This window comes from Vipera berus (genome assembly GCF_964194415.1).
Source record: "Vipera berus genome assembly, chromosome: 7".
NCBI lineage: Eukaryota > Metazoa > Chordata > Lepidosauria > Squamata > Viperidae > Vipera > Vipera berus.
In genome coordinates, this window is record NC_138209.1 from 59,736,726 (window position 1) to 59,759,185 (window position 22,460).

The following is a 22,460-nucleotide window of genomic DNA, read 5'->3' on the forward strand; positions in this document are numbered from 1 at the left end:
TCAAAGCAAGTGCAGGAGGCTTGGTTTATATCCTATACCAAGAGTAAACAGTTTCTCTCACATTTTCTCCACCAACTAAAATAATTTTGGAGAGGAAACATGTTGGAAAACATCAAACCCATCACAATAAGTTGTCATTTAGAATGGCCTTGTATGCTAAGCTTGTCCCTTTAAACATGGATTGCCTATGCTCATAATGGCAATTATGAAAAACAGCAATTTGAGCAAACCTAGATTTCCATCAATCCATGTGTCCAATCAGTGCCAAATACCAGTGACATAAGGATGGGTTTATAAATGCCAGCTGCTATACTCATTCTCTGTGGACGCCATTTTAATATTGATAATTGTATGGCTGAAGATCAGAGGCCAACTCCCCCATGGTATCAAAGAAGTGTTTTAGATTTGCCCAGCATTGTATTTGATTCAGATCAAAATAAAATTTCATGTACTTGATGCAAGAGAAAGTTGTGCATGAGTTGGCCAGGTTCACTCTCCTTGTTCTAACTCAGACATGTCAAACTCGCGACATCACATGACGTTGCAAGACATATCAGACTGTTTTGCCATTGTCGGCAATGGGGTGGGCATGGCTTCTGGTTGTCGCGTCCGGCCCATGGGCCGACAGTTTGACACCCCTGTAATCTAATTTCTTGCATCTTGAGGCCTTCTTGTAGGCCATTGAATCTACAGCTGTGCAGTAACAGCAGCAGCTCCACTAAGTTGGGAAATCTCTGTCTCAGAAAAAGCAGAAAGGATTGGTTGGGGAGCATTAGTGGGACAGAAGTAGAGCAATCTATCCCCAGATAAAATATTGCTCCCAGTTCTGTTTCCTGGACTTTCTCCTTAAATATTGGGTATGGTAGGATCTAGCTGCAGTTGTCTAACTGGGAGCCCATTCCTATCTCCTATAACTGTTTGCATATGTGACATGCAAGTGTGGCAGTTGCAGGAATGCAGTATTGTGGAACAGTTTGTTGTCATAAAAGTAAACCTAATCCATTGTTTTTACCTTCAAAGCAGCCACCTTTCAGTTTTGCTTTATTCTTCCTATGGTTTGTTTTGTTTCTTTAGTTTGGATTAGTATTATGTGCTTCAGTTTTGCATTTATTATGTGAAATATCACAGCTAATACTGGCCTGCTTCCTTTGGTTCTCAAGATATTTTGAACCTACAATGGTAGTGAATACCTTTTGACTATGGAATTTTGCTTCTTCACAGTGGACATTCTGATCTAAAGTAATAATCATAGGACTGGAAGGGACCTTGGAGGTCTTCTAGTCCAATCCCCTGCTCCAGGCAGGAGTCCTTATACCATTCCAGACAAATGGTTGTCCAATCTTTTCTTGAAAACCACCAGTGACTGAACATCCACAACTCTGGGAGGCAAGCTGTTCTATTGATTGTTTTCACTGTCAGGAAATTCCATCTTAGTTCCAGGTTGAATTTCCCTTTGATTAGCTTCCACCCAGTGTTTCTTGTCCTGCCCTCAGATGCTATGTAGAATAAATCAACTCCCTCTTTCTTGTGACAGCCCTTCAAGTATTGGAAGACTGCTATCATGTTACCTGTGAGGGTCACACAGGATGGACTTTGTAATACTTGAAACATGGTTTTTGTATTACTGTTGCACTGGCTAACTAACATGGTTTTTCTTGTATTTTAAATTTGCTTTTTCAAACATATTTGTAAGGACCTGCCTCTGTTTCTCTACCAAGAAAGCAAAACTCTTGAAACTGGCACCATTTCAAAAGGAACCTTTATTGGCAAGTACAGAAAGCAGGAAAGCTAGGCAGGATCTGAGGACTTCCCACCCAAATCAATAGGTTAAACCCACGAAACAATAACCCCACCCCAACTGTCCATCCAGTGAGTTCAAAGAGGCCAATCCACAGGTGATATCGAGCTGTGGGAAAGCAACCGATAAGACACCTCTCTCAAGGTTGTTAGGTCTAGGGCAGGGGTAGGCAACCTTGGCTCTTTTATGACTCGTGGACTTCAACTCCCAGAATTCCTGAGCCAGCTAGGAATTCTGGGAGTTGAAGTCCACGAGTCATAAAAGAGTCAAGGTTGCCTACCCCTGGTCTAGGGCTTCTGGTTTGCAATCGCGGCGCTGGTGGACGTGTGGAAAGATCACTTCCTCCACCATCTCGTTTTCTCCTGCCGGGGGACCCTGAAGAGGGTCAGATGCAAAGAATGAATTAAGCAGTTCTGCTTTCTCTCTACTGCTTGTTACTTCCTTACCATCATTTTCCATTAGTGGACCAATTCTTTCTTTGACTTTTTTCTTGTTTTTTTATTATTATTGACATTTATTGCAACTTTTATTTTATTCTGAGCCTTAGCTTTCCTAACTTCACCTTTCAGGTTCTGGCTATTTGTTGATATTCTGCCTTATTTATGTGTTCCTCTTTCCATTTTTGTATTTATCTTTTTTTTCTTTCACTTTGTCTAAGAGTTCTTTGGGCAACCATGCTGGTTTTTTCTTGGTTTTCTTTTTCAGTGGTATTATGCTGGCCTGGGTTTTTGTAATCATATTTTTTAGAGTTTCCCAAGCTTCTTGAGTTGACTTCCCCTTTAAGATTTTTATCCATTGGTTCCTTCCCCATATTTCTAAAGAGCTAAAATTAGCTCTTTCAAAGTTTAATATATTGGTTTGATTATGTTCTGTTGCTTGGGTCTGTATTATAGTGAATTCTAAAATGACATGGTCACTCTCCCCAAAAGTTCCTGAAATGTCAATCCCATCTATCACATCTTCTCTGTTAGTAAGAATTAGGTCCAGTATAGCTGCCCCTCTAGTTCCATCTACTACCTTTTGAGTGACAAAGTTGTCAGCTAGGTTGGTCAGAAACCTGTTCAACCTCCTATTTGTTGCAGAGTTAGTCTCCCAGTTGATGTCAGGATAATTAAAATCCCCCATTACTATTCTGGTGGGTTTCCTTCATATATTTGTTAACTGATTAGCAAATAGTTCATCTATTTCTTTTACTTAGTTGGGTGGCCTGTAGTATACATGTATGGCAGTGTCATTCTTTTTTTCCTTTTATGTTGGCCCCGTATGCATTCTAGCAGGCTTTCATCCTTGGTTTTATGCATCTATGTAGAGAGGAAGTAATCTCTTATATATAATGCAACTCCACCTCCTTTTTTGTTAGGTCTGTTTCTTTTGAATAGTTTGTATCCTTTAATCAGTACATTCTAATCATGAGTTTCATCCCACCAAGTTCTGGTAATGGCAGCTATATCATACCTACTTTCATGTACTAGTACTTCAAGTTCACCCTATTTCTGAGCATTACTATCTAGGCCTTTAAGTTCTTTGTGGCTGATTCTGGTTATGTTTCCTACATCTCCTACTTTGCATTTGAGTTTCTCTTCTTTCCCATCACTTTCTACTTCTGTATTTGGTTGGTTGTCTAGAGGTTTTTGCTTGGAATTAGGTCTTAAAAGTCATATTTTAGTTTAAAGTCCTGATAAGATGAGGACTTTTCTAAATATGTTTTTCCTGGTTCTTGTGAGGTGCAGCCTATCCCTTGCAAGAAGCCCTTCATGTAGGTAATCCAGACCATGGCCAAGTTCTCTTGATGGCACCTAAGCCAGTGGTTCATTTCTAAAATCTGTTGCTCCCTCATAGAATGTTGGCCTTTTGTCAGAAATATAGATCCTTGTGCTCATAAGTCCTTAACTTTCTTACCTAGCTGTTTTTACCTAGCTGCTCTTGTTATTGTTTTCAGGTTCATTGTTATGTTGTTAGTCCCCACGTGAAGAAGAAAGGGGTAGTAATCTATGGGGTTAATTATTTTAGTAAGGTTCTCAGTCACATCTTTGATTTTAGCTCCAAGGAAACAACATATCTCCCTAGATTAAATGTCTAGGGACTACCTGTACTTTATCAAATTTTAGACACTTTTTTAAAAAATGAGAATATAAAGGATTGAAATGTTCTGCACCAATTTATGTAACATTTGGTTTTCTTTTATTCATAAAACTTAAAATCACAAAAAAGAAATATGGAAAAACTAAAAAGTTACAGTTGTTCTATACATTTATGGGAGAACTGAGCAACAATATTGTTGAATCCTGCTCATTATCTTAGCACCTAACAGGATTAGAGATCCTCCAGAGTAATCTATAATAGACTGGGCCATTGTTGAAGATCCACATTGTATTTTAGTGAGTCATTTGAAAACAGACAGTCTATATTCAAACATTGCTGAGAGGGATCTTGGATTCCTAGTTGGCAGTCACTTAAATATGAGCCAATAGTGTGCAGCACCAACCAATGCAATCCTAGGTTGCATTAACAAAGGGATAGAATCAAGATCTCATGACCTTACTAAGACCACACCTAGAGTACTGTAACCAGTTTTGGTCATCATATTATTAAAAAAAATGTTTAGATTCTGGAAAGAGTGCAGAAAAGAGCAACCAAGATGATTGGGGTGTGGAGGCTAAAACATATCAAGAACGGTTGCAGGAATATGTCTAGTGAATAGAATGACTAGGGGAAAATGATAGCAGTGTTCCAATATTTGAGAGGCTGACACAAAGAAGAGGGGGTCAACCTATTTTCCAAAGCACCAGAAGGCAAGACAAGAAACAATGGATGGAGTCTAATCAAGGAGAGAAGCAACCTAGAATTGAGGAGAATTTTTCTCACAGTCAGAACAATTAACCAGTGGAACGGCTTCCTTCAGAAATTGTGGGTGCTCTATCAGTGGACGTTTTTTTAAAAAAAACTAGATAGGCATTTATTTGGAATGATATAGTGTTCTGTTCCCCCCTCCGGAGTACAAACAAACAGACAAGCAGGCACGACTAGCAAGAGTTAATTCTACAGGCTGTAGTTAATTGCCTTCAGATAAGGCCTTGGCAGCAAGCCGCTGGAATGAGATAACGTCCAAACAAACAGTTCAGAAGCAGATGTACAGAAGTGTTGCCAAGAATTCAGACCAGGGTTTCAAACCAGAAGCAGAGTTCCGAAGATGTGACCAGAAGTTGTTTAAACTATTGTTCATCACAAAGTTCTGAGAGCAGCCACACCCCCTTTTGTACCTAGTGGGGTGTGGCTCAATGACTCAGCTAGTCCCTGGCCCTCCTACTCTTCCTACGCTGCTGTAAACGCTTGGTCCTGCATCTTTCTCAGGGGTCTAGCCATGAGTCATCTTCGCTAGACTGTATCTGCTGCAGCTGCTCAAGCTCCATCCCAGCCTGGCTCCCAGCCTGGCTACTCCCAGGCTGCTCCTGTTGGCCTTCAGATGGAGATGGAGGCCTTGCCAGAGGGGAGGGTCCCGGAGACGGAGGCCTTGCCAGTTCTTCCCCATCATCCTCAGAGTCCTCTTCCTCGGGTAGGACAGGCTCGGGGGTCAGGGCCACAACATATAGGGTCTCCTTGTCGAGCAGCGGGATGGACAAGAAGACCTCCAAGGTTCCTTCCAACTCTGTTATTTTGTTATTCTGAAACCTGCACTGTTCTGGGGCTACTGGTTGTCCCATCTAATTTAAGACAAATTTTGAAGCGACTCCCTGGCAAGAGAGTTACAGATTCATTTGATCTACAGAACTTTTTCCCAAGATTTTGAGCTATCTTTATCCTGTCTATCCATGGATTTTTAGTTTGTCTGTGTAAAATAAAGAACTGTTTTCCATTGCCTTCTACCATGCAGTTTGAAGGATATTTTATACCCTTAATCTTGGCATTTTACGTATACTTTTGACTTTATCTATCACAATAGCCTTTAATTATAGTATTTTATGAAAAACTATTTATCTGGAAATGTAAGGATGTAATAAGTAATTTCTTTCTTTTCAGAAAGCAAACTCTGCTGCTAAATAATGTGTTTGCCATTATGGCTGCATTGTTCATGGCCATCTCACAGCTGGCAGGAATCTTGGAAATGATTATTTTGGGCCGATTCATAATGGGCATTGATGGAGGTATGATTTAATTTGTGCTAGATACTGATGTTTAGTGAATGTTCCACATTCCCTGCTCTCTAGCCTTTTAACATCTCAACTGAACTAGCTGAACCTGAAAAATAGGCTGAATTCTTAAGAAATAAGAAGTTTTTTGATGCATTATATTTAATACATTAAGTCTTCAATCTTGGCAAGAGTAGAAATCCTATTGAAATCGTATCATTCTACCTTATATCAAATGCAGTTAATAATGATTTACTTTTTAGTTAATCTTAATTAGCCCCCCACACATATATCCCAAACCATACATTACAATAAAATAGCATAGCCACAATTCATTAAAATATATGGCAACTTGACTTCTGGCTTGACGTCACGGTGCCATGGGTGCAGGAGGACGGGGTTCTGTCTTTTGCGCCTCAATTTGCTCCACAGGGGGACCCTGGAAAGGGTTGAAAGTTGCCCCATAGAGGTGATAAGCAAGGAGGGGACCTCTGTTTGGTTGCGGGAGGGTGGCAGCCCTTCCATTTCATCTGGGGAAGTCCTCCAAACCAGTGGGGGAATGCTGACAGCCAAAGTCAAAAGCACCACCAAGCAACTTTCAAGCAACGCAGATGAAACTGGGTGAGACCTGATCCTCTCTTTAATTATTGCCTGAAAAAGCTGCCCAAAGCATTTTCTCCCTGTGAGGAGAGAGGGAAGAGAATTTTTACCCCACGCTCTAAGAAAAGCAGCAACTAACTACCCAGGGGAAACAGAGCAACCATAAGATTAATTTTAATCTAATTGGATATTTATTCTTTTGAAATTTGGGGACTAAAAGTGTTCTTATTTTTTTACAAATTTTATTGATTTTCTAATATTACATTCACATATTTGAAAAGCAACATGGTGGCTGAGTAGTAGTAATTCAAATACATACAGATATCATTAGTACAGATTTCAGATTGCTACCATAAACATTTCTTCTCTTTTTCCCTTCATATGTACTGTCTATTTGTAAATTAAAAGACAATTTTTATCTTATCAATCACATAGAAAATAACTTTCTTACATATATCCATATTTTTAGTGTACACACATTCTAGCTGTTTTAACACACAATCTTTTAGACAATCAATGACCTAATATATTTTTCAGTTTTGATTTCCACCAACATTTAGATTTAACATTTGATGTTTATCATTCCCAAGATTTTTAATATACTCCCAATTCATCTATCACCATTCCTCACAAAATCTAATATTCAAAATACACATCCCGTCTACTTAACTTCTCACCCTCTATGTCAACAAATTAATGATACAATATGATATCCTTCCTTTTTGCTAGTTTTCAGGTTTTTTTAAGTAGTAATAAATATTTCTTTTTATTTCAATATTTAATACTTCCTCTCTCTTCCTCTTTGTATCTGCTATCTCTTGCTTAAACTAATAATTTTCATTTTTAACATTCCATATAGACGTATTTATTACTTTCAAAAATAAGTTTTTAGCTTATGTACATTATTCACCTTCACATGACCTTTATGCACAAATCAATATTCAAATTAGCTATTAGTATTTATACTGTTAAATTTTAATGACCAATTTTTTTTCTTTATCTCAGTTCATAACAATGTCTTATGTTCAACATGCACATCTTATCTATTTAAGTACATTCTGTTTTAGATTTCAATAAGATGGTCGAAACTCCATTCTTTTTGAGTCTTATTCTGGCTTTTTTCCTTTGCCAAGTCATCTTCCATGTCCTTGTTTTTGGGTCATCGAACCAATCTCCTTGTAATATCATGTATATTAATTGATATTGGCAAAAACATCTGGTTGCCATTTTTTTGAGAGGACTTGTATATCTAGTGAGTCGTCTTTTATTCTTCCATATTGACATGGTTGTTCTGAACTGTTTATCTTCTCATCCAACTGTTCTTTTTCTAGTTCCTCTAATTCCTTCTGTATTGTTTAAGAAACCTTTTCCTTTTTCCAAGTTGGTGATGTCTTTTCTGGATTTTCAAATATCAATATTTGTTGAATAGTAGATTCTTCTGTCATAGTATTTGAATGTTTCATTTTTTTCTATTATATTTTGTATAGATGGTTCTTTAGTTGTAGTCAAAGTTCGGGCTTTCATATCTAGGTTGTCTTCTTGTTTCTTCCCATAGCCTCTTAGTATTTCATTGGTTGTGGTAAAAGTTTGAATTAGTGTTTTCAACATAGAGAGAGTTTGTTGATCTTTATCTATAAGGAAATTTTGTTCCTGGTCTTCTTCCATATTGGTATTTTAGACTAAAGGCTTTACACTTAGAAAATCCAAAAGAGAGAAAAAGTTTTTTTTTCAGGTAGGGAACACAGAGCCTTTCACAGCTGTTGTTTCAAAATTCTCAAGGTTAGGTATCTTATCCATTGCCCTGGGCAGTCAGCCAGGCCCCTTTTAAAGTTTCCCTTTGAGTCCCAAAGTTATTTTAATCTTTTCAATTTTTCTTTTTTTTTATAAGAAAAAACCCAGATTTCCAACAGAAGTAGATAATGGAAAAAAAAACTTTCATTCCACATGCTTTGAGAAGTAAAGTTCCAATTGGGATTCAGTTACTTTTTCAACATTTAAAATGCCCCTGGGTATTTAGTTGCTGCTCTTTCTGGAGGGAGGGCTAAAATCCCCCTTTCCTCACCGCAGGGGGGAGAATGCTTAGCAGCTTAAAGAGGTACAGAAAATAATTAGGGTGTAACAGAGGTAGATCTCACCCAGTCTTTTCTGCGCTGCTATAAGAGTTGCCTGGTGGAAAATGTGACTTCGGCTGTTCACAGGCTAGGGATGAGCCATAATTGCCGGTCCTTTTGTCCACCGGTTTGGAGGGATCACCAGGTCTAACGGGAGAGTTGCAGCTCTCTTGTGATCCAGCAAGTGCCCCTCCTTGCTGGTCGCCTCTTCGGGGTGACTTTTGGCCCTTTTCAGGGCCCCCCAGTGATGCAAAACTGGACGGGGAGACCAAGTCTCCCAGCCATCCATAGTGGCTGTGTAGCAAACTGGAAGCCATCTGCGTAGCAAACCAGAGGCTGTCAAAAGTGTTCTTTTTTCTTATTGGAGACTGTTGGTTTTAAAAAAAAAGACTTGAAAAACCACCATATATGTTTGGGACTTAAAAAGCTATAACACGGTGTTGGTGACATCCTGTGGCTAATTATGGCATTACAATTTGTTATTGACTAAAAGGATCCTGGCTTGAAGCCCAGACTTCAGATAAAATTTGTTTTCGCTTTGACAGCTACTAACTCTGAAAAACCCAGCTGCAAAGAAGGGCTTATCTGTGTGGCAGGGATGATGTACTGTTTTGGAAGCTGGCCTGCCTGAACTATGAATGTAAACTTTTACTGACTCTCAGAGCTATCCTTGGGGAACTGCTTTCCTATTTCCCTGAATGAGAAGCATATATTATTATGTGAGATGATGGAACACCTTGGATTATAAACTCTTACTTGATAAACAATTTCTATTATAAAGACCACCTACTGTATAAAAACCACCTATAAAATGTGAAACAGATGTCCCATACCCAGCTACAAAAGACAAAAAATATTTTTAACATTTAATTCTAAACTCTTCAACTTAACATATTAAGAAAATGTGTATGAAAATCAGGAAAAAATCTTTTCCATGTTGAAATCAGTACATGACACTATCCTTTCAGCTTGTGATAAAATAAGAAGCAACACAAAGAAGCAATGTTCTAGCTTAAATATACAAACCCAGATCTAGATGACAAACAAAGAAGTAACAATGCAGAAAACAAAAGGAAAATTGGAAGAACTAAATGCTAAGACAGAGGACACAACTGACCAACAGACCCAGCCAACTGAAAAAGCAGAAAATAGAGTGACAACATTGAAAATGGAAAAGACTTTTCACAAATCAAGAAATCAGAATATATTTGACAAAAAAGAATAAGAACTGATTGAATGGAAGGTAAAGTTATCAGGACAATTTTGGGAAATTGCAGCAACAGGGAGACAGCTTAATGAATACCAATGGGTTTGTTCTTCCAAAAAAAACTTCAACCAAATGGTCTTTCTTATTTCAAATAATATATATAAAAATAGAGGGAGAACTATTTGATGATTCAAAGGCACTGACATGGAAGGTTAGCTGGCAAAGGAAGAAAGCCAGATTAAGGCTGAAGAAAATAATGGGGTTGACTTATTAGAGGGGATATTATATTACTAACTAGATGGTTGAATATGGTGGAAAATAGATAACTTTTAGAAAATAGAGTAACATTATAATTAAATAGATATGATGTGTAACTAGAATATTAGACTTTGGTATGAAAAGGGAAAAAGGGAGAAGTTGAGATAAGGGAAGCTTTTTATCACCTAAATATAAAGTATTTGGAAATCATAAATAATAGTGTTTTCTTGAATATTGATGGGAAATTAAAGTTTTGGGGGAAGCAATAACAGGACATTGTTTATACAAGTGCAAACGCAGTGGGACCCTAGCTGGGGCCAAAAGAAGTTTCAGAACCCCACCTGCCTCAATGTGCCCCAAGGAGCAGGTTGAACAAAAGGAGCCAACCCCGGTTCCAGAGTGGATGGGTGGAGCAGTAGCATTCAATTGACCCAAACTAGAGAATTGGCAAGAGGGGCTGCAAAAAGCCGTGAAGCCAAGTTCTCTCTGCTACTCTTGGCCAGAATTGGGCAGAAAACTGTAATGGGAGCAAAGAGCCTCAGAATGGCCAATACTGAGAGAGCGCTACTTGCCAGTGTGCGGCAGCCAGTTGGTGGAGCAACTGAGGCAGAGGTTCAGCAGCTTGGAGGTCTGAGGAGGGGATCTACCAATAGATAATTACAACCACATGATATCATGGTAACACAAAAACCAATTAAAGCCCTCCAAAACATCCTAAGTAAGCAGCAACCAAAAAAGCTAATACAATCCTGGGTTATATAAACAGAATCAAGATCACGCGAAGTGCTAGTACCGCTTTATAAAACCCTAGTAAGACCACACCTGGAATACTGCAGCCAATTCTGGTCACCATATCACAAAAAGATGTTGAGAGTTTGGAGAAAAATCATAGAAGAGCAACTAAGATGATTAAAGGCCTGGAGACTGAAATATACGAAGAACAGCTGTGGGACTTGGGTTTGGCTAGTCTAAAGAAAAGAAGAAATAGGGGAGAGATGATAGCAGTATTCCAGTATTTGAGGGGCTGCCACAAAGAAGAGGGGGTCACATTATTCTCCAGAGCACCAGAGGCCAAGACAAGAAACAATAGTTGGAAACTGACCAAAGAGAGAAACAACCTGGAATTAAGGAGAAACTTCCTAACAGTGAGGACAATTAACCAGTGGAACAGCTTGCCTCCAGAAATCATGGGCACTCCATCACTGGAAATTTTTAAGAAGAGGCTGGACAATCACTTGTCTGAGATGGTATAAGTCCTCCTGCTTGAGCAGGGTCTGGACTAGAAGACCTCCAAGGTCCCTTCCAGCTCTATTCTATTCTATTCTAAACCAAAAGACCCAGCAGCTACAGAAGAAAAAACAAGAGCCATTATGTAGGACAAACAGATGACTAGCAGAGTGCATCTATGAATACCAATTAGCAGTCAGAACACATGAAAACTCCTTAATTTCACAATGGACAGACTTAACCATAGTTTCAGTTGGGAAACTGTGAGCATCCTAAACATGGCAAGTCCAAAAATGCTAGAGAATTCCTGGAAGCCTGACACTCAGACAAAGTAGCCATCAATGGGTACACTATTCAACATCTATATATTATTCAAAAGAGACAATGCAAAAGATCCAAACATCTCACCAGTAGCAACACCCAGATGAGCAGAGGTTAACACTAGACTAACAATCAAGAAATAAAAATTACCCAATCAAAGAACTACCAACTCAGGTAAACACAACCTAACAGTAAACAACAGCCTAATCAAAGAATCACCAAGACCACTCCCACCAATACTGACAGGATAAGCCACTAGTATATATAATGAAAGCAAACCTCATTCCCTCTAACACCGATGGTGTTACCTAGCTTGGTAATGAAATATCTGCAAAAAAACAACCAAGCTCAAGAGCACCAAGAATCCCACAATTCAGCCTTGAGCTGCATATATTCTCTTCCATAGGGATTTGTCTGACTGCCTGCCTACAGTTTTTCCTTTTATTTAAAAAATGTTCTTTATCACTTTTTTCTTTTTCACAGGGGTATCTCTGAGTGCACTCCCAATGTATTTGAGTGAAATTTCTCCCAAGCACATCCGTGGGTCACTAGGACAAATTACAGCAATATTCATCTGTGTTGGTGTTTTCAGTGGACAGATTTTGGGGCTACCTGAGATATTTGGAAAGGTCTGTAATAATTCTGAATTATTTATTTTTTCTTGCACTCTGTATAAATTGAGATTAATTATAAACAGATAAAATGATGTCCAGATATTCTTTGCTATAATATCAAAAGAGAGATACCAGTAGGTATGGTATTTGTGGCACTTATGCAATCTTGTGTAAATAAGTAGAAGCTGAACAACTTGTGTTCACTTTTGCTGGAGACTTGATAAGACATGAGGTTTTTAAAAATTTAAAAAACTCCTTTTTACTGTCAATTTATAAGAGAAAATGTAAGGATACAAACTACAGTCATCTGCATTTCTAACTTTACACTTATTGGTGATATTGACATTCACAATTAAATGTACCTATTGTCAGGTTAAATAATTGTCATTCTTCTGCCTACAGATTACAGCATCTGTAATCTGAAGTCTGAATTTTGCCTATGGTTTAGTATTGCATTTTTCCATGAAATGCAGCAATACCAATACTAATTTTATTAACTGATTACAGGAATTCTTGTGGCCTTATCTATTTGCAATGATAATTGTTCCATCAACTCTTCAAATTGGAGTCCTACCTTTTCTTCCAGAAAGTCCTCGCTTCCTCTTACTTGAAAAAAATGACACAAAAGCAGCAGAAAAAGGTACTGTCACATTCATTTTTAACTCAATTGATCCCATTATTCATCTGGTTTAAAAGCAAACATTGTAAGCACAAATGCAATATTTTTGAGGGTGGCAGTCTTCAAGAGCACTACATGCTGATATCTGTTCTGTAGGGTGGTTCTCAAATCTTTTGGGTTGATAACAATATCAACAACAAAACAGCAGTACCATGCTTAAAATTACCTTTGGTCTGCTTAAAGGAAAAGGTGAGGATCATTGCATTATGGTGTTTTTGCATATTCTCTCTTGCTGGAAACAGTCCCTTATGTTGTAAAGTCTATGTCATGGTTCCGATAGATGAGACCAATTAGAACAGAACTCAGAGGCTTGAGTTTTCCTCTAAGAACATATTTATTGGATACAAAGTATCGGCACAGTCAAAAGTGAAACCAAGACTAAAATCCCCTCCCAAAAGCAACAGTAATACAAAGTTACAGTTCCCCCCTGGCTATGCAAACAACTACACTTCCCAATAATACACCTAGGTGGGCTTTCTAACACTAGGATCATCCTTCCCAGCTGAGGGAAACAGAAATGACCTTGGTTCCCATGGGACCAACTGTTTAGTCTAATAGAAAACTTCCCATTCCCTCCTCATCTTGTGGCAACCAAAAATGAAGAAAATAGCTTCGGCCAGGTCTGTTGCAAGGTTGACAGTTGGATCCCCTAAAGAGAAAACAAATCCTGTAGAGAAATAAAAGGTGACATTAGGAATCTTCCTGAGGCTTCTGAGGATATTTATTGTAAAAAATGTTTACTAGTTGATCTGCTTTAACGTCCATGCTTTTTACCCAAGTGGCCTCTGATAAAGGATATCCCTTCCATTGCCTTAGATACTGTAATTTCCCCTTGTATAATCTAGAATCAAGGATTTGCTTAATTCCATAATGAGTTTCCCCCTCTACTAAAAGAGGACCAGGAGCTTCCTTGGGAGTTGGTCTCATTGAGGACTCCCTAAGAGGCTTTAACAAACTGCAATGGAAAACATGGTGAATTTTCCCTAGCAAGCAAGGTAGTTTCAGTTCAAAAGTCACAGGATTTATAACTCTAATTATACGAAAGGGGCCACAAAATGTTTTACTGGGTAGCTTGAGTCTTAAATATTTAATTGACAAATTAAATATTTTCCCCCAATGTGAAACGGTCTCTGAGGGGACCACATTTTATTGTCTTGCTCCTTGTAAGTTTTAGCAACCTGTGTTAGAGTTTTTTCACATTAGTCTAAACAGTTTGCCATGAAGCAACCCATTGATCTAAGGCTTGTGAGACAGGTGGTTCCTGGGGATATTCAGGCATAGGAATGAACTCACGGCTGGTTGCTATTTTAAATGGATTAAGACCAGTACCATTGTGCACTGTATTGTTGTATGCCACTTCCATGAAAGGCAGGTCAGCCCAATTAGTCTGTTGATAATTAACATAGCATCTGATGTATTGCTCCACCACTGTGTTCAAACGTCCAGCTGATCCATTCATGCTTGGATAAAAAACCAACAAAAGTCCATCCTAATCAGTCTAAACTTAGGGCTAGAATCCCTGAACTCTTTAGCCACGTAATGAAATAATATTACATGGTATGGTTGTTCTGTTGTTTGTTTGATTGATTTCTGGCCAGAGGAAAAACAAAGCTTAAAACAAGTAAAAAATAAATAAATAATATATCTATAAACTAGCTCAGACAGAAAAGACTGGGGAAAAGGAAGATTGGTTCATTTGCTGTAATGAGAATATATTGTCACTGTCTTCCATATTTTGGAATAAATATAGTTATTCTTACTAGATGTGTGACCAGTAGAACGCTACATAAAACTAGTCAGAAGTAAATGTTTTTAACTTCATTCCAGTAGAAGTCAATATAAGATTGCAGTTTAGATTTCATTGTGCTTCTAAATTTCTACTTACTACGGACCATCTTAGCTATTATATTGTCTGATTCTGCCAACAAATGAAGATGTAAAATCATATTGTTGCATAATAATGAAAAAGATGTGAATGAGTTGTGTACAGTTAGAAATATTTAGAAATAATTTGTATCCTTATCTTCTATCTTCAAACTGGAATGAAAGAGTTAGAAATAGGATATGTAACAAAATAGTTACAATATGCTGTTAATTTAAATGTATGAACAAGAGCAGCAGATTTAGAATTTACAAAATTGCAGTATGTTGGACCTGAAATGAAACTTGTAAATATTTGTGGAATTATTATTGAATAATAAGTGAAATCACTATTTGCTATTTATTTGAGTAAACCCAAGTTTACTGATGAAGCTGACATATTTTGCTGAAGGATCTGTTTTTGAAAGATAAAAAGATAAATGTTTGGTGTAAACTACAATTTGATGTGTAAAATGTGTAATTGGTGTACAATTTGATGTAAAATAGTTTGATATGAATAAAACTAGTGTATAAATTGCATGAACTGTCAACTTGCAGCATTTCAGAAATTCCTTGGAAAATCTGATGTGTCACATGAAATAGAAGAAGTTCTGGAAGAGAGTCGAGTGCAGAAAAACATTCAAGTAGCATCTGTATTTCAACTTTTGTGTGACAACACTAAGCGGTGGCAGATTCTCACTGTAATTGTAACCATGGCTTGCTATCAACTTTGTGGTCTTAATGCTGTAAGTCATTGTGTGTGTGTGTGTGTGTGTGTGTGTGTGTGTGTGTGTGTATAATTATTGCTTTCACAGCCCACCTTTATTGTCATTTTTTTACTGTAGGCACATTGGCACACATTAAAAATGAAATTTACTTACTTGCTCTCAAAAGTGTACACATGCATAATACACATTTAAACATGCTATATACAATATCTACATAAAACTTCACCCTTACATATAAATATTAATCACTGACCATCTTGAATATGTTACTGAAAGAGGCAGGGTTAGGGTTGGTGTTTTTTTTAGAATTTCAAGTAATTTAAAATAGTGCCCCCTCAACATCAAAGCCTAGGAAAGGGGTGTCAAATTGCCGGCCCATGGGCCAGATGCGTCATCTGGAAGCTGCGCCCACCCCATTGCCAGCAATGGCAAAACCTTCCTGGTATGTTGTGCGACGTCATGTGATGTTGCGAGTTTGACATGTCTGGCCTAGGAGATTAGTTGGCCAAGAGATATATGACCTGTCTCTTCCTGCTTTTACTCTAGCAGTAAACCACTGTATCACAGGACCTGAACACATGATTCCTCACTTGTTTCTGTTTGTGTTTTTCCTCTTTCTCCCTCCCCTTCTTGAAAATATATGAACTGCAAATCTGCAATTAACAGAATAACAGAATTGAAAAGAATCTTGGATGTATTCCAGTCCAACACCCTGCTCAAGCAGGAAAGTCTGTACCATTTCAGACAAATGCTTATCCAATCTCTTATTAAATACCTCCAGTGTTGGAGCACCCACAACTTCTAGTGGCAAGCCATTCCACTGATTAATTGTACTAAACATCAGAAAAATTCTCTTTAATTGTAGGTTGGATCTCTCCTTGACTAGTTTCAATCCATTGCTTCTTGTCTTGCTATCAGGTGCTTTGGAAGATAGATTGATTCCCTTTTCTTTGTGGGAGGCCCTTGGATATTGGAATACTGCTATCATATCACCCCCTAGTCCTTTTCATTAAACTAGACATATCAAATTCCTTCTACTGTTCTTTATATGCTTTATCCTCCAATCCCTTAATTATCTTTGTTGCTCTTCTCTGCACTTTTACTAGACTCTCAACTTCTTTTTTTATATTGTGGCAATCAAAACTGAATGCAATATATTAAGTGTGATCTTACCAAGGCATTATAAAGTGATATTAACACTGCATATGATCTTGATTCTTTCCCTCTTAAGGGAGCCTACGATTGTGTTGGCTTTTTTGGTAGCTGAAGCACACTGCTGGCTGATATTTAAGTGATTGTCCACTAGGATTCCCGAAATCCTTCTCACAGTTATTGAGCCATGTACCTGTACTTCTATTCTATACTTCTGCACTTGTAAAATCTTCCTTTTCTCTATATTGAATTTTATTTTGTTAGGCTCTAATGCTCAAGTCAATCAAGATTCTTCTGTATCTTGATGCTATCTTCTGTAATATTGGCTAGTCATCTGCAAATTTGATGTGTTCTCCTTCTATCCCCTCGTCTAAATCATTGATGAAGATACTGAAGAGTACTAGGAGTAAGACAGAGCCTTGGAGTACCCCACTGCATAGTTCCCGCCATGTAGATGCAGTTCCATTAAGGACTACATGTTGAGTGCAGTTGGTCAACTAGTTAAAAATCTATCTGGTGGTGATGCTATCTAATCCACATTTTTCTATTTTATCACGTAGTAATTTGTGGTCTACTTTATCAAATGCCTTACTGTAGTCCAACAAAATTATATCCACAGCATTTTGCTAGTCCACTAATTTTCTCACTGCAATAAGAGTTGTCTGGCATGATGAGTTTTTACAAATCCATGTTGGTTTCTGGTTATGACTTTTTTGCCTCTAGGTATTTGCAGATTCATTGCTTGATTATTTTTCCCCAAAATCTTTCCAGGTATTGATGCCAGGGCTGATAAGTCTGTTTTTTTCCTGGCTCTATTTGTTTTTCTTTTTTGAAGATTGGAACTACCCTTTTCCAGTCACCTGGGTACTTCCAATCGTGAAAGATATGCTTTAGTAGTTCTGTGATCCCCTCTGCCAATTTCTTCAGAATCCTGGGGTGTAATCCATCTGGTCCTGGTGATTTGAACTTGTCTAGAGAGGATACCATTTTCTTATTTATGTATTTTGGCTTGCATTGCTGATTTTATTCCTCCAATTGTTTGGGAGGGTGAATAAGAATGGGTGCAGGGGGATGGCAGAGCCCTGACTCTGAGAAGAGGGAAGATGGGGAGGGAGCAGGATGATATTCTTGGGGAGTGTTGTGCAGGACAATGCATCAGAGTAGTGGTGCTATAGGAGCCTGGGGGCAGTCCATTACAGGGAAAGATGCCTCTGATGTATAGTATCAATGGTGTGTTCTGTCCCCCTGAGCTCATTCTCATTTCCTTGAAAGCCTACCCTCATGAATCCTGAGATTTGGCTGCTGCTGGTGAATGCCAGATTGGTCAGTAATAAGGGTCCCCTTATCTAAGATCTTATTTAGGAGGAATAAGAAGGATGACGCCAACTGGACAGAGTTGCTATCAAGGCCTATCTTGTGGCAGTAAGAGTGACAAAACAGCATATCCTAGTTGTTTTAACATTTAATCTTTATAGATAATCAATGTGTAATTAATTTTTCCCAATTTTTAGTTTCCCATTAATATTTAAATTTAACGTTTAATATTTATAGTTTCCAAGTTTTAAATAACCACAGTTCCCTTTATCACAATTCATCGCAAAATCTAATGTTCAGGATACACATCTTACCTATTTGAATATATTCTATTTCTCACCATCTTACCTCAACTAATTAATAATACAGTAAACATTCTTATTTTCTGTTAATTTCCAAATGTCTTAAATTTAGTAACTAAAATTTCTCTTATTTCGACATTTAATACTTCCTCTCTTTTACTCTTGATGTCTGCCATCTCATATTTAAGCTAGTAATTTTTATTATAACAGCTAAGTAAAAACATATTTATTACATTCATCAATAGATTTTTAGCTTATATATATCTTAATTACTTTTACATTCAACCTTTATAAGCAAATCAATATTCAAATTTAACTATTAATAATTATAATTCTAAGTTTTAAATGACCAAAGTTTTTTTTATCTCGGCTCATAACAAAATCTAATATTCAAAATACACATCTTATCTATTTGAGTATGTTCTATTTTAATTCTCACTGATAAGTCAAAAACCCAATTTTCTTCAGTCTAGCTTTCTTTCTTTGCCATCTCACCTTCCATGTCTGTGCTTTTAAGTCATCAAATAAATCTCCCTGTGTTGTTTTATATATATTGTTTGAAGTAGAAAAAGCCATCTGGTCACCATTTTTTGAAAGGACTAACAAATCATCTCTCTATTTTTCCATCTCGACATAGTTGTCCTGAAATGTTTATCTTCCCTTCAGTCTGTTCTTCTTGATCCTCAGGTTTCTTCTGGTTTATATAGAAAGTCTTTTCCCTTTTCCATGTTGTCAGTCCCTTTTCTGGGTTTTCCATTAATTGTGTTTGTTGATCAGTTGACTCTTCTGTCATAGTATTTAATAGTGCCACTTCTTCTATTATATTCTGTGTTGTTGAATTTTTAGTTGTAATCAAAGTTTGGGTTCATATATCTAGGCCCGTGGTGGTGAACCTATGGCACGCGTGCCACAGGTGGCACACAGAGCTCTCTCTGTGGGCACGTGCACTGTCACCCCAGTCCTAGGCTGTCAGCTGGGTTTTATAAAATCTTTTCCCTTTAGGCCTCTGCCACTGTGTGCAAAATAAAAAAAAGTTTCAATCAATCAATTTCAACTTGTGGGGGAAAAAAAAGATCTCGCAAAGTTGGAATTGATTGAACTTTTTACTCCCACCCAATCTGCCATTACCACCGCAGCACACCCAACCAATGGGCCACACCCACCCAATTGACCACACCCACCCAATTGACCACACCCACCCAAATGTGCCCCGCCCATCCAGCACATGATGATACATGTGGGTTTTGGGTTGCAGTTTGGGCACTCGGTCTCTAAAAAGTTCACCATCACTGATCTAGGCTGACATCTTGTTCTTTTCTGTAACTTATTATTGAATCAGTAGCTGTAAGAATAGTTTCATGAATTGCTTTCAACATAAAGAGAATCTGTTCCTGATCTTCATCCTTGTTCTCTTAGTAGTGTGTTGAGTTAAAAGCTTTACAATCAGAGAATGAAAAACTTTTGTCACTGAGTATAGGACACAGCTGGACTTACAAAAGTCTTATCTATAGTCTGAGCTTCAAGCCAAGTCTCTTTTAAGCAATAACAAGTTGTAATATCAGGTTTAACCACAAGATGTTGCCCATACCATTTAGAGTTTTCTTTTAAGTCCAAAGTTTTTATAATCCTTTTTCCAATTTTACTTCTTCTTTGTAAGTAAAAACCCACACCTTCAATAGGAATAAAAAATCTTTTAATCCACAATTTTTAAAAAAAAGATAAAAATCCATTTAGTATCATTTATTCTTGCAATGTTTTAAACTTCCCTGGATAGTCATTTTTAGAGGGTGGGATAGAATCTCCCTTCCCTCTCCACAGGGGGGAAAGTACTTTGGGCAGCTTATGCAGGTGGAAAAAATAGTTAGGATTAAAGAGTGGTAGATCTCACCCAGTCTCATCTGCGCTGCTTTATAGATACCTGGTGGTAGATTTGACTTTGGCTGTCTGGAGCCTAGTGACGAGCCATATTTCTATGGCTGGTCTTTCATTTGCTTGTTTGGAGGGCTGCCCCAGATTGAGCGGAAGGGCTACTGCTCTTCCACAATCAAGCAGGGATCCCCTCCTTGCTGGCTGCCCCTACAGGGTGACTTTTGACCTTTCCAGGGTCCGCCAGTGGTGTGAAATCAGATGTGGAAGACGGAGCTCACCTTCCAAATGTCTGTAGTGGCTGTGTCAGCAAACCAGAAGCTTATTTCTCCATTCTTATTGTGTCCACATAGTGTTACTCAGTGGCCCTGTTCCAAGTCACGCAATCCCTCCTGGGATGGGAGGACTTATACAATCTTCTTCACGGCCATGTGGAGAAATTTGTTCAATACTTGATGGACAAAATTGTTTGGATTGATTCTCAGTTTGAGACCCATGTGCGAGGCAGGTCCTTATGAGTTGCTTGAGGAGAGGTCTTGTCCAATGCTCTGGGAACAGTTTTATTTATTTATTTATTTATTTAATTCAATTTATATACCGCCCTTTTCCCAAAGGACTCAGGGTGGTTTACAGGGCAAAATTAAAACAATACAATATAAAAATTAAAATAAAATTAAATCAATAGCCCCAAAATTTAAAATTAGAATTTAAAAACCTTAAAACCCCTCAGTCCAGGCCAGCTAACTCAAAAAGCCAGGTTTTTAGGTCCTGGAGATCATGATAAAGTGGCCAGGATCCTTGATGCTGCCAGTTAGATCCTTCTCCCTTTGGATGGTGAAAGCCTCCATTACGCTGACTAGCAGGTGGGTTCAAGCAGTGATTAATATATCACTTCAGGAGGGGACATTTCCAGGATCTTTTAAGGAGGTCCTGGTTTGCCCTCTTCTCAAAAAGCATCGCTTAATGCCACCTGCATTAAATGCAAATCAATTTATAACATTTTTGAAATGCATTTTTCTGGATTTTTTATTATTATTCTGTCCCTCACTGTTAAAATAAACCTACCATTAAAATTATAGACTGATCATTTTTTTGTTAGTGGGCAAACATACAAAATCAGCAGGGGATCAAATAATTTTTCCCCTCACTGTAAATATTTCACATTGTCTTCAATATAAATAAAAGATTTATAAAAGATATAAATGGGATTAATATATATATATATATATATACACCCAGATACAAATGCTTTTAACATTGTGATGTCCATAGGCTGGGCATCTGAAGGTAATGGAGAACTGTTTTGACAATTTCCAGACCATCATTAAATGTATGTATATATGTAGAACTTAGAATTTGATTAGAGCCAAATGACTTTTTTTGAAACCAAATAACTGGAAGGTGGCTTCTGTTCCAGATTTGGTTCTACACAAATGACATTTTCAGGGGAGCTGGCCTAAGTCCTGAAATGATTCCATATGTTACCTTAAGCACAGGAGCTGTGGAGATCTTGGCTGCTCTTTTCTCTGTAAGTGTGTGGTGGGTTGAATAATGTATAGAAATGTATAAAGAATATATAATTTAGAATGATTTTTTTTCAATTTCCAACTTAGTTTTGAACTGATAATAAGGAAATAAAAGGACTGAATCTTATAAAAATCTTTACTAGAAACCAAGAGCCTCTGACTTCTGATCCTGTTTTAGACATGAAAGCCACTTGGGGTGACTTTGTACCAGTCACTCTCTCTCAGCCCAACTCACCACATAGGATTGTTACTGTGGGGAAAAGTAGGAGGAGGAAAGAGTATTATGTATGTTCACTGCCTTGAGTTATTTGTAAAGTAATAAAGGCAGGATAAAAATCTAATAAAGTAGAATTAAATGTGCACAACACATTAGAGTGAATAACAGACATACCATGTTTTCCTGAAAATAAGACCTGATCTTTTGTTTTGTTTTTTGCCTCCAAAAGAGGCACCAGATCTTTTTTTTTTGGGGGGGGGAATCTTTTCCACTCACCTCCGGCACCAACAGCCCTGCCTAGCTGGCCCACTTCTGCACCTGAAGGAGCAGCTTCATTCTGCAGCTGAGAATGGAGCCTGGTTTACATTTTGCAGTCAAAGACTTTTCCAGAAGGCCACTGCAGTAGAGAACTAAGCTATGGATTGAATCCATAGCTCAGTTTTCAGCTGCAGTAGCCTTCTGGAAAGGCCTCTGACTGTGAAATGCAGGCCTGAGGACACCGCAGAAGAAGTGGGTTGGTAAGGAGAGACCTGGCTGCAAGGTAAGTGTGTGT

General features: G+C 37.9%; 1 protein-coding gene across 1 annotated transcript in view; it reads left to right on the top strand.

Annotated features, from left to right (window-relative positions):
* SLC2A9 (solute carrier family 2 member 9) overlaps positions 1 to 22,460 on the top strand; it is a 60,289-nt gene that overhangs the window by 20,091 nt on the left and 17,738 nt on the right. Inside the window, exons 4-8 of the mRNA XM_081332284.1 lie at positions 5,816 to 5,940; positions 12,133 to 12,278; positions 12,771 to 12,903; positions 15,361 to 15,548; positions 21,582 to 21,692. Coding sequence (XP_081188410.1) covers positions 5,816 to 5,940; positions 12,133 to 12,278; positions 12,771 to 12,903; positions 15,361 to 15,548; positions 21,582 to 21,692 — 703 coding nt within the window. The remainder of the gene's footprint in view (positions 1 to 5,815; positions 5,941 to 12,132; positions 12,279 to 12,770; positions 12,904 to 15,360; positions 15,549 to 21,581; positions 21,693 to 22,460) is intronic.